Source organism: Protobothrops mucrosquamatus, unplaced genomic scaffold (assembly GCF_001527695.2).
Source record: "Protobothrops mucrosquamatus isolate PMUCROS unplaced genomic scaffold, P.Mucros_1.0 scaffold1274, whole genome shotgun sequence".
NCBI classification, from domain to species: Eukaryota; Metazoa; Chordata; class Lepidosauria; order Squamata; family Viperidae; genus Protobothrops; species Protobothrops mucrosquamatus.
Genome location: NW_015387480.1, coordinates 245023 through 257574, shown reverse-complemented (window position 1 = coordinate 257574; position 12552 = coordinate 245023). Strand labels below are relative to the sequence as shown.

Here is a 12552-nt window from a genome sequence, read left to right as displayed (position 1 = left end):
CTGATGTTTTAACTATTTTAAAATAAACAAGACTGCTTCAGATATATAAAAATAAATGAACAAAATAATTATGTGGAGATAGAATCTTTCAGCAATAAAAGCCAAACAAAGCATGTTGAGGAAAAATGAATGTATGGGAAGCCAATAGGAAACAGGCCACTGTCAAGAAGCCATTGAAGCAACCCATGTATCAAAGGCCTTGCAAGGTTGATTAAACTTGCTAGCAGAAAATGCTTCATTTATTGGCTCATTCTTAATAAAGTAGATGCTTTGCAGAGAAAAGTCCTGAATTCAGTCGATCACCAGCTAAAAGGATCTCAGACTGGAAACTTAAGAAGTTTGAGAACTTAATAACTGTGGCTAATCAGAATACATACTGCTACTGTTTCTTATGTCATTGCATATTAAAACGTTAGCTGCAATATCTATATTCCATGAATAACAATTGCTGCAAATGAACACATATTACAAATATACACATAGCAACAAGCTGCAATAAAACTCAAATTCTCATAGGCAGCTATACCTTTTCTTCACTAAGAGTTTGCAACAGGTTGTGGCAAGAGATTGCTGTTGGCATTACTGCTCGGAGTTAGGACTAATCCTCAATTCAGACAAGACTTTAATGCTGCCTGGTTATGGATTATACATGTAAATAACATCTGGGCTTCCATCCTGTTAATATTTTGTGTTTCTACTGGTAATCCTTCCACTTTGCTCCCAGCAAAATATATCTAGATATTTTTGTTCGTTGTGAACTGCTTTAAGTTTTTTTTCTTAAAAAAATAATAAATGTACCATTTTTAATGCATAAAAAAGTGAAAATTCTTGTTTAAGCTAGAAAAAGCCAAGCCAACACAATTTTTTTTTAAAAAAATGTAATTTTCTTCCCATAGTTCTTTTGCAATGATAGAATGGAAAGAAAAAAACATGTAAATACCCATTAAACAAAATATAATCTAACCTGATTTATCCTATCTTCTAATTCAGCACAATAATTTCTTTAAATATGTGGCAAAAGGTGTTAGATTATTGCTACCTGACATATGACAAGATGAGAACACAAAAAATAAATAAAAGAATAAAATGAGACAGATGATACAGTATGAGAAAAGAAAATGGAAAATGTTTATTTAAAGATCCATGAAAGTAGTTTTAAAAAAATGTAATGATCAAAATTGATCTTCTCTTTTTTTTTTTACACCCTTAGTTTGCTTTTGGAAACAAAATTTAACAATTTTAAGATATCCATTGTTATGGGCTAGCTATGATATATTCATATTGAGGAGATGACAAGACAATTAGGAAAAATTATTTACATCTTGATTGCATCTATTACTACTTTCTGTTTTGAAGAGTTTACTTCCAACCTTTTTTCCCCTCATCCTCATTCTCATCTGCCATCTGTGTTTTCTTCTGTACTGCTCCAAATGCATAAAGCCAAGGAATGCAGGAGGAAGGTAATGGCAGTGTAAGAGAAGGCAGAGCTGGCAGGGAGTCTTGAACAGTTGTCAGGGTTGCTAGCTACTCTACTCAAAGCACTGTAAAAACAATGTTATGAAAGGTAGCTGAGATCCTTGGAAGTACAATGTATTTATTATGTAAATAAAGTTGCCTATCACAAGAAAATAGGAAGAACATATTACTCTTATATTAGTTTTGTTTTATGTGCAATGAAGTATGCAACAAACTTACTAGGATGCTAGCGCAGTCTACCAATCATGCGACCGACTCTGCACGCAGAGCATAATAAAGCATATATTACTATCGGGTACTGTCATTAAGTGTGTTATTATTTGTTACATTAAACATAAACTCAGCATGTATGTAATTGCAGGGCCGGAGACATGTAAACTAACTGAAATACCTGCTACTTTGTCTATAAACCATGTTAAGCAATATACAAATTATTACAAGAATGTAATGTTTTCAGCTATCCAAATTTAGGAAGATTTGTCTTTCAAAAGGTACAATCACTACAAATATTTCCCTCCTTCTGTTTCTTACTGTCTAATATTTTTCTTTATGACCAGGGAAAAAGAGTACAGTCTTTAAGATATACAGTGGCTTTATAAATTAAATGTAAAAAGAGTACTACAATATTGAAAACATTATACATAACCCAAAAAAAAGTTATGTGACAAAATTCAGACCTATTCCAATCCCAAGTATAAATCAGAGCTGTGGTATTGTTTACAATAACAAGAATAATAATATTTAAGCACACCAATTTGATAAGCTTTTTCAAACTCTAATCAGATACATTTCAAAAACATCCTGACATTTATTTCAAGCTGGCCTTTTACATTGCCACAGGAAAGACGGCTCTCAGAAAAAGGGTTAAACTCTGAAAATAAAAGAGCAGCAGAGCAAATCAGACTGCATGTTTGAAAAAGCCTATAAAACGTTACAAGCAAAACAAGAAAGCTTGGGTTAATAATGCATAAACCAGAAGAAGAGGGGGGGGCACCACCACATTTAATGGAATAATGCTTTTATCCTTGCAGTTAAAATGAAATAAACCATGACTATTAATCTGGTAAGCCCGTGTAAAACTGTAATTTTTAAACATTTACTAAAAGGGGATAGTTCAGTAACCACTCTAAAAATCAAGGCCTTGTGTAACAGCAGCATTCAAACACTAAATACCAACCTCCTCTCTGCAGAGGCCATTACCCGCCTTGTCTCTATAGCAACGCTAACAGTGTGTCTGACTTCAAAGACAAAGATGTAATTTCAGACTTCCAGCAGCCAGAGGGAGTGGTAAGAATATTCTGCTCAGGCGGTGTCAGCTGATGACAAATTATAAAAATATCCAGCAAGGTTATGAGGTGGACTCTACCACAATCTTAAGAAACTCAATTTCTTTTTCCTCAAATAGACCCACAGAGCTGACTACCTTGGAAAGTATCTCCATGGAATGGGAAAATGATAGCACCAGCAGCTGTGCCCCCAAAGTGTGTACAGCTTGGCTTGCCCTTCTTAGCTTAGTCCAAAGGGGGCAGCCACCAGATCTGCTGCCTTTTCCAAGAGGCCTGGGAAATGTTTTTAATTAATAGCGTTTATTGTTCTGGAGCCCCCAAGAGTCACTGCAAACTATTTCTTGGTACTGTCTGTCTAAAGAACCAATAATCAGAGAGGAAGATCCATATTATTTATGGATCTAAAGTTGGAGCCAGTTAGTATTTTTTAAAAAGCAAACAGTTAGGGACTGAAAACCCCTTATAGGCATATTGCTGAAAAAAAATATGAACTGGTAATTTATGGATTTGATTATTAGAAAGGGTAGATTATGGAAAGAAGACTTCCATGGAGAGAGAGAGAGAGAGATTTCTTTTTTTATTCCTCTTTTTCTTTATTTTCTTTTTGTCTTTCTTCATTTTTTTTCACTTTTCTATTATTTTTCTCACTTTAACTCAAAATGTGTATTGTTTTTATTCTGTGGAAAAAAATCTTTAATGAACAATTATGTATTAAAAAACGAACAAGCACAATGCTTATCTTATGCAGTTCCTACACTAGAGATTATTAAAAGATGGAGGAAATTAGGGAGATAACACTAGGGAATGATGTTTCCCAAAAATAAATTAAGATTACTGGAACAGACAAACCAACCTCTTTTATATGGATTTTGCTTCTCAAAAAACCCTAAAAAGGCTGATGTGTTGTCCATGTTGTTCTCTAAATGGGGCAAGATCACAATAGACTATCATACAATGCTGGCTTCAACAACAGTGGAACAGGTTTGGTTGCTTCTTTAACTAGGTTTCTTCAAAATAAAAGAACACATTGAGAACTGATGCTGCATCATAATTTTGCCACAGAATCTTTTTCCACCCGCGACATTTTATATTAGGGATGAGAGGGATATGTAGACCATGACAAACGGAAGCCAGCTGACAAGCATTCCAATTCTTTCATTAAGTGACAGATGCAATAGCTACTGTATCAGGTGAGGATAATATGAGCTCTTAAAAACAATTATTGGGTAAGCGTAAGAAAATGAAGTTTGACTTTTTGACATTGGTCATCACTAGAATTAATTTAAACCACAGGTGCTGAAAAATAAAGCATCAACCATGAGTGATCTAGAAAAGCAAAAGACCTGGTTATGACAAGAATGAGACACTACTACAAAAACCATAAATATAGCTAAACTGGGAAATTAAAATAATTGCACTTCCAAGAAAAAGATAATGATAAAGTAGTTCCATAGCTTATATAGCTGTATCTGTGAAATCACCAGAAATCTATCTTCAAACTATATCATTTAAAGTTTATGGTACATATGAGCGAAACAATATTGTGTAAGAAGGGATTCTATTTATGCTAATTCTTTGTTCTTCTCCAACTTATGTTCCACTTAAAACACAAGAGTGGCACAGGGGGACCCCCTACCCACCCAACCCTTTGAAAATCAGTCTCTACTTGATCATTTTGACAAATGAAAAGAGACTTATGTTTACAATGTGAGTCCAACTCTGGGGAAGTAAATGTCAACGGTTATGCCTTTCTCTTATGTAGTTCTTTTATGTTGTTATACATACAAGAGGAAAAATAGCAAATCTTCTCTAAAATCTGAAATTTTCTGTCCTAAATTTTAGAAGGAAGAGGTACTACATAAAGCATTCCAATTAGAATCATAATCCTATTTAATCAGCTGATAATGCACCAAAATCAATAGTTAAACTAAGTTGATTTAAAGTAAATTGTGACTGTAACAAAGAAATCAACATAGGAAGACTCATCCCCATAGATAATCTAATAAAATAGAAGCCACAATCCCTATCAAACCTATTGAATTAATATTTGATTTTCTTTATTAAAGAAAAAAGTGGAGGAGGAGGAGGAGGAGGAGGAGGAGGAAAGTAACTTTCCAGATCAAATATTATAAAAAGTCTTCATATAATATTTTTATATTTGTATGTAAATTGCAGGTGTTAAGAATGTCTATCAATCAGTATGGACATTTATTCTCCATTCACAGAGAAACTTTTTGCCAAGTACAAAAATGCAATACATATGTATGTATGTATGTATGTATGTATGTATGTATGTATGTATGTATGTATAGATATAGATATAGATATATAAATATATAGATATCTATATCTATATCAATATATAGATAGATATATCAGAAATTCTTTTTGCAAAAGCAGTGCTGAATGTTCTTTAATTGAACTTATTTTTCAATAAGTTATATAGAAGATTTGTGTGTTTGTGTGTGTGTGTGTGTGTATCTTTGTGTGTGTTAATTTTATTACAGTTTTCAATAATTAATAAGTACCCCCAAAATATATGATCCACAAAAACAACTTTCATCAATCCAACAGCAAAGGCAGAAAACAAAAAAAAAACATTTAAATTATTTCTTATAAATATTTAAATGCACACAATCTACTCTGTCAGAAATTTTCTTAATAAATTATTATAAGTCTACATAATTCCTTATGAAATAAGAGGTGTAAAAATTTTGGGAAACCAAAACTAAGTTAGAATTTTCAACTTTATTCTTGTACTGCTGTACAGAAATAGAGAGAATGATTGAGGAAACTCTAGTCACTTTGTTTGGACCTTAATGTTTTCCCCTTCTTTTATTCCAGGCTTAAACAAAGTTCAGTGGGGCATCAAAGTGCCTCAGTCTTAAATTACAGTCTGTACTTTAAAATAGAGTGGATGCACAATATGTTCCTGAAGCTAGGGGGTGGGAGTGTTATTCACTGAAAATTGAAGGCTTGTTGAGTCAATAATCTTCCTTCGCAGAGTAACAATTTTCAGCTAAAATTTCTTGACCCAAACAAAGAAAACCAGTTCATTCAGTTATTTTACAATATTGCTGAAGGAAGCAAAATAAAAGAAGGAAAAAACACTATTCATTCCATACTGGGTAAAAACAATGTGAAATTTCGGGCATAAAAATTACACAATAAAAACTTTCTTTTTTTAATTTATCATATTTGCAAATAGTTATTTTAAGCACAAATGCTGAACCAGGGGTAATGGTTGGTACCAAAATCTGTTTGTGTATTAGCTGCAGGCTATATTTAACTTACATTATCAAGAACTAGCTTGTTGACTTTTCTGCAAATCAGCAATAACATCCCTAAATAGTAAGGCATTTTTACTGCTTATTTTATTAATTTTGTTTGTTCATTCACCTGAAGATTTGGCTTGCAAAATAAATGTGAATCAAGTCTGCTAGTTTTTGAATTCTAGTAGTTTTTGAATTCTAGAGGTTTTGTAGCAGCTTTCCCTAAAATTATTTTATATTTCCTTTCGTGTTTAAAGCAAAGGCTACATAGCAGAAATTGTTGCAAAAATTATTATAATGTGTCCTTGGAAAGTGACTACTATAAAGGCTGGTTTATATACATTTTCAGCATTTAAATTGGCTGTTACCAACACAATGAAAAGAGAGGACAATAGGATTTTGTGTAGTCAAAGTTTTATTTATTGTTTAAAAAATTAGCTTAATGTTCCTTAAAATTTAGGTAACTGTAGGTTAACTGTAATTTTTTTGTTTTTTTTAAAAATGTTGTTTAGTGTTTTTTCTTTATTCCAATTTTTTTCCTTCACATTTTGGTATTTTAGAAATGTCTTGTGTCATTTCTTGTGTTTTAAAGCAATAAAAAAAATTAAAAACAGGGACCGAATTAGTGCTACTGTCCTATAAACTCAGTTATAGTAAAAGCCAACACATTGCTGCTCTTGTGGGAATAAATGATTAATATTCACGGACACTGCAACAGCAGTGGGGAAGTCACTTGTACCTTTATGGCTTTCAACTTCATGAACAATCCCCAGCTGGATGAGACAGGGCATTGAAGAACAAAGAGTATAAAAAAAGTCTGAAGCATCTAACTGTGCAGTCATTTTAGTGGAGGTTTTATGCCTCTGTGCGGTTCTTTTCTGCTATCTACACCAGCCTTTCTAGTCCTTTCCCATATTTTGTTCTAGTGCGTAAGAGTTCAAAGCCGGATTTGCAAACATAGTTACTTGTGTTATTTGTAAAATAACAAATAACAAAAAAAAGCCTAATCAATCTACCAGCTGAACAATTATGACAGTATACTGGTGCCTTCTCCAACTATTCATTTGCTATTTCCCAATAAAATTAAGTTTTATATATTTGTGGTGCATGTGTGTGTGTATGTGCTTCTAAAACAAAAGGATCCACGATATTTCTATGTAGAAACTAAAAGTATTCACAAAATAAAACTGATCATTCAAATTAATAGTAACAAAGATGATTATAAAAAACTAACTTTGTCATGATAATTTAACAGCAGCAGAATTACTAGGATGGAGTCATCAAATGAGGAACATATCTATTGTTCATTGCATTTAAAACTTTGCCAAGTCTCTTCCATACATCAGTGAAGTAGCAAATGTTTTTTTAAATTATATAATTTTTTAAAACTATATATTATTACCAGTTAGAATACTTTTGTAAGACAATTCATTAAATTCCTTTGCCATGTATTGATTTGAAAGCATGAAGCACAACATGGGAAACATTTTAATAACAATTTATTTTCTAATATTTTATTCATTTTTAGAATAAAAGATTGACTATTTGCTTTAATTTTGTTAGCAAAGCTTGAAGAGCAAATCCTTATCTGCAGTATTCTCAGAACATCAATCCTCATCCTCATCCTCATTATCACTATCATCATTTTAGCCATTGTAGCATCCACTGCAGGATTTAAATATATGTGTTAAAAGAATTGAACACAAATATTAAAATATTTGTACTTTGGGAAATACTCTTGTACATTACTTTAAATGGCTACCTAATATCCTTTACTCCTTGGCTCTGTTTTTTATGTAAAAGGGACACCTTATACATGCTGATCTGTTTCCCTTTAATTTAAGAAAAATATACATTTGTGGATGTTTCAAAAGTGTAAACCATTAGTTGCTTTAGAAAGCTGTTTACTCCCACCATTCAGAGAGGTTTTCCAAACATTTTGTGGTGCATGCAAGTCCTGCTAAACAGTTCACTAGTTGTTCTACTTCCTTCACACATTATATATAAAAATCTTGGCACAAATGTTCCTGTTAAATACAAGGCAGATGAATTTGTACTGTGGGTCGGAAACAAATGGCTACAAACAAACCATATTTTCATTAGCTAATTCTAATGACTTGTCAAACAGTATAATAAATTATCTTTCCTTTTGCTCCTCAATTATCTAAACAGTTTGACCTAGATGGATTTGAATGTGTGTCAAGTCTTTAAGAATCCAATTAAAAATCACACTTTTATTTAGTTCACCATTATGAGGCAGTATCTCACTTTTATATACTTGACTTGATCAGAGGAAAAAAGGATCAAGGTGAAATTCACAGGAGAGCAGCTGATTCCAAATGGCTGGTTCAAACTATGAATAAAATTCCACTGTATGTTTCTGCTGCTGCCATGTACCCCTTCCATTATCTTCATAATTTGGTCTGGAGAATATCCCAATTCATGTAAATATTTTAGGAAAACGCAAAGCGTAAGAATAGTACTCTGCAGTCTCTTAACTTTTCACACACATGCTGCTGGAGAGCCACAAATATTATATGGCAGAAAAACATGGGCATAACTATACTGTTTTGTAAATTTTAGCTAGTTTTGTAACTTCTATTATTTTACAAACACTTAACAAACAGATGAAATAATCTTACTTGCTCACCTGAAATTTCTTGCTCACTTAGAAGTTTTGTTTTTATGTACGCAACTCAAATTCATGGTATCTGAATTATACTCCATCCAATTGGAGTATAATTATCCTTTCTTTTTATACTTTCCTGGATTTTGTGATGCAGAATTAAATAAATCATATTAGGACATATTAGGACAACTACGGACATATTTTTAATTTAATCTAAAAATGTATGTATATAAGATGGGCAGATCAAGAAGCACATCAAATCTAGTTCTTCGAAGTATGTGCATCATCTTCTGAAAATGTTTAAATCCTGAATCAAAACCAGCATTTCTACTACATATGGTGTTTATCTTCTCCTCTAAACTCAATACTCCATTTTGGCCTAATTTTTGTTACTGGTTCAGAAACTCCAATGTCTTTCTGAAAACCAGTAGAAAAAAAAAATAGCTCCGTAAGCACCACAATGGTGATTTCAAAGATTGAAAACTTGTTAAGGTTTCACAATTATTCTAATAACCATATAATAGATGAAACCATTTTATAGGAAGGGCTGAAACCAGTGCAAACAGCCAACAATTGCATCAGTATAAAGGCATATCATGGTCAACATGTGACAGATATTGATTAGTCCAACAATACCAGCATAAATGGACCCCAACACAGTACAGCTCTCAACACAGATTATTCACTAGATTATTTCCTATTGGTCCTAAAATTAGCTTGAAAAATCATAGTCCAATTTCTTTCTGAAAACCCCGGATGGAATCACTAATGTATATATTACAGTATACAGCTGGCTAGTAATTGTTTTCCTGTGAGGTTTTAAAAACTTCTCTGTAATAGTATCAAAATAATAATTGCTATGAATATAACTTTCATATAGCTTTAAATAACTATAAATGCAATTATTTTTAAATAAATCACACATTCATCTACAACAGGGCTTTTCAACCAGTGGTACGGGTACCACCTGTGGTACATTGGCATCTGGCAGGTGGTACGTGACCATCCTAGAAAAGTGGTAGCGAGGGAGGGGAATGAGCTGAACCGGTGGCAGCACCGCACAAGCCTGAGTGAGAGATGGTTGGAGCTGCAGGGCTGTCAGGGCTCAGCGAAGGCGCCAGGATCAGTGTCGCTTTCCAGCTGATCGGCGCTTCTTCAGGGCTGTCAGGGCTCAGTGGAAGCACCAGGATCAGCGCCAGGCTCCAGCTAGAGCTCGGCGCTGATCCTGGCACTTCTGCTGAGCCCTGAAGCGCTGATCAGCTGGAATGTTGCAGCATCTCCAGGGTCTTGTGATTTACATTCAGATGCTTGGCAACTGATTTATATTTTTGACGGTTACAGTGTCCCAGACTCATGTGAAGTGACCAAAACCTGCTGCAACACCCAGCAGACGGGGGGAATAAAAACCAAACACCCACACTGACAAGTCCCAACAGAAATGCTCACAACAATGAAAACCTCGGACAGGAGGAAGAGTGCCACTGGGTGGGCAGGAAGGTGTCTTGCTCAGCTGTGGCTTGGGGGGCAGTTTTTTCAGTGCCATTGTAACTTCGAACAGTCATTAAGCGAACTGTTGTAAGTCGAGGACTACCTGTACTTTTATCACTTTTTTCCTTTTTTTTTTTTTTTTTGGTCATCAGGTTTTTGACACCTTACTAGGTGACTGGTGGTATTTGGATATTGCCTTATCCTAAAAGTGGTACTATGGGTGAAAAGGTTGAAAAGCCCTGATCTACAAGATGTTATATATGAAGCAATCAAATAAGCCAGTGGCCCCAACCTTTTGGGCGCCAGTGACAGGTTCCGCTGAGGGTGTTTTTTCTGCAGATTGAGGGGGGGGCATGGTTTCATACACTGCCTGGATCCCATGTGTCTGCTGATGGCACTTTGCTTGCTTGTACGGTCTGTTTCTGTGCCGGTCCACGGCCTGGGGGTTGAACACCCCGAAATAAGCCATCATATGCAGCAGCTTTTACTGTAGGGAATAATAGTCACTTCAAGCCTACTTATGTTAGAAGAACAGGACTGAATGTCAAATATACAATAAAACTTCTAAAGTAATATGAGTAATGACAAATCAGTCTCAAATAAGGATAAAATCAAAATGTACTTGATAAAGGTAATAATCCCACACTTAAATGCCCTTAAAAGTTTCAGTATGGAAAGACTCTTTATCAACCTGAAAGATCAAAGTCTAATTTCTGAAAGGAGGATATAAGCCACAGAAACTTTTATAGAGTGAATGTGCAAATTTACTATCAAGACATTAATAAAGTATAGAAAACTCACAAAAGCAAATATGTACAGAAATCCTGAATTTTGATAAGCAGGGATGTTTATTGTCTTCTCCAAAGCATTACTAATATTTTACTATTTTTAAAAACAATGCTATTCTTAAAAGAACTATAACTATTACCTACATAAATATTCTGTGAGTTGCTCTTGTGGACTTGAATTTAATTTTAAACATTTTGACATTCATATAAATCCCAACAATTTCAATGAGTCTTACTTTCTAATCAGTGCTATTAGTTCTAATATGTGTTCCTACAATGCAGCCATAAGCAAACTCTTTGGATTATAATGTCAGTTTACTATTATTAGTATATTACATTTTCCAAATTTCATCATCACCACCATTGCACTTTTCTGAATAACTCTAATAATATGGATTCAATAATATATTGTCTTAAAATTATGTACATTTTGAACTATATTGCCAGTCACATGCAAATTCATTCAGCAAAATTAATATTGTAATTAAGAGGTGACAAGAACATTAAGATAGTTTTTTATCCCACTTTTTCATGTTTTCAATATTGTGTGAATGGGATATTGCTGACATGATACACTATAAAATAATTAGGTCAGTCTGTCATACCGTGAAAAACATGATTTATCCATAATAATGATCTGTATCTGAGATTTATACACTGAAAATATATTAGAGAAGTTCTAAACCCAGCAATGACTGTTTGAGATATAAAATACATCATAGAACATTTTATGAAATTATGTTCAATTTTAAAGTATAAACATTTAAGATTAATATAGCTTTATACTTCTCTGGATTATAAAATTCAACTTAGTATCCATAAGCACATCAGAAAATATTATTATTCTGACATAATTAAAACCATTTAAGCATTTATTATTATTTAAATAGTATTCAATATTATTTAAATATTTTATAATATATTTAAATATAGCATAGAAAATTTCTAGTTATCTTTGGAAAGTAATTTGACAATAAATACATGCATGTGAATAAAATCCAAGGATAATTCTGATACTGGAGCTCTTGAAATAGGAAAAAATACTAAATGTAAGTTTTACTAGAAAATATTATTTTCAACATGAAGTATGAAACTATCAAATGGCAAAAAATTTCTTACTGGTAAACTTGAAGGCCTCTCTTGTTGGATTAGGGTCAGTTCTTCATGGTTAGGTTTGTTCTGGGTGACAGGGGGTTGAGACCTGGTTCCATAGCCTTCCTGAGACATTTCCTAGATAAAATATATATTTACATGTTAGTATTAGGAAACATTAGCAATGGTAAAGAAAAGGAGAGCAATTAATTATAGGACTGATCTAGTTTTATGTTGATAGCTTCTCCATTCCCCCTCCCCACAATCTCAACTAAACCTCAGTATACTCCCTATTGCTTTGCACACATGTACAATATCTACAGTGTATATCTGCTGAAGTTCTAAAGCAGGGGTCTTCAAACTTGGCCCTTTTATGACTTGTGGACTTCAACTCCCAGAATTCCACAAGTCATAAAAGGGCCAAGTTTGAAGACCCCTGTTCTAAAGAAAGCATCCTATAGATTCCGGAGTGCATCCTATTTTATTAAAAACAAGTTGCAGTGATAAGAATTAAATGGCAT

General features: G+C 33.4%; 1 protein-coding gene across 1 annotated transcript in view; it reads right to left on the bottom strand.

Moving 5' to 3' along the window:
- Positions 1-12552, bottom strand: part of ARID1B (AT-rich interaction domain 1B) — a 378023-nt gene that overhangs the window by 242379 nt on the left and 123092 nt on the right. The window contains exon 4 of the mRNA XM_029285097.1: positions 12059-12169. Coding sequence (XP_029140930.1) covers positions 12059-12169 — 111 coding nt within the window. The remainder of the gene's footprint in view (positions 1-12058; positions 12170-12552) is intronic.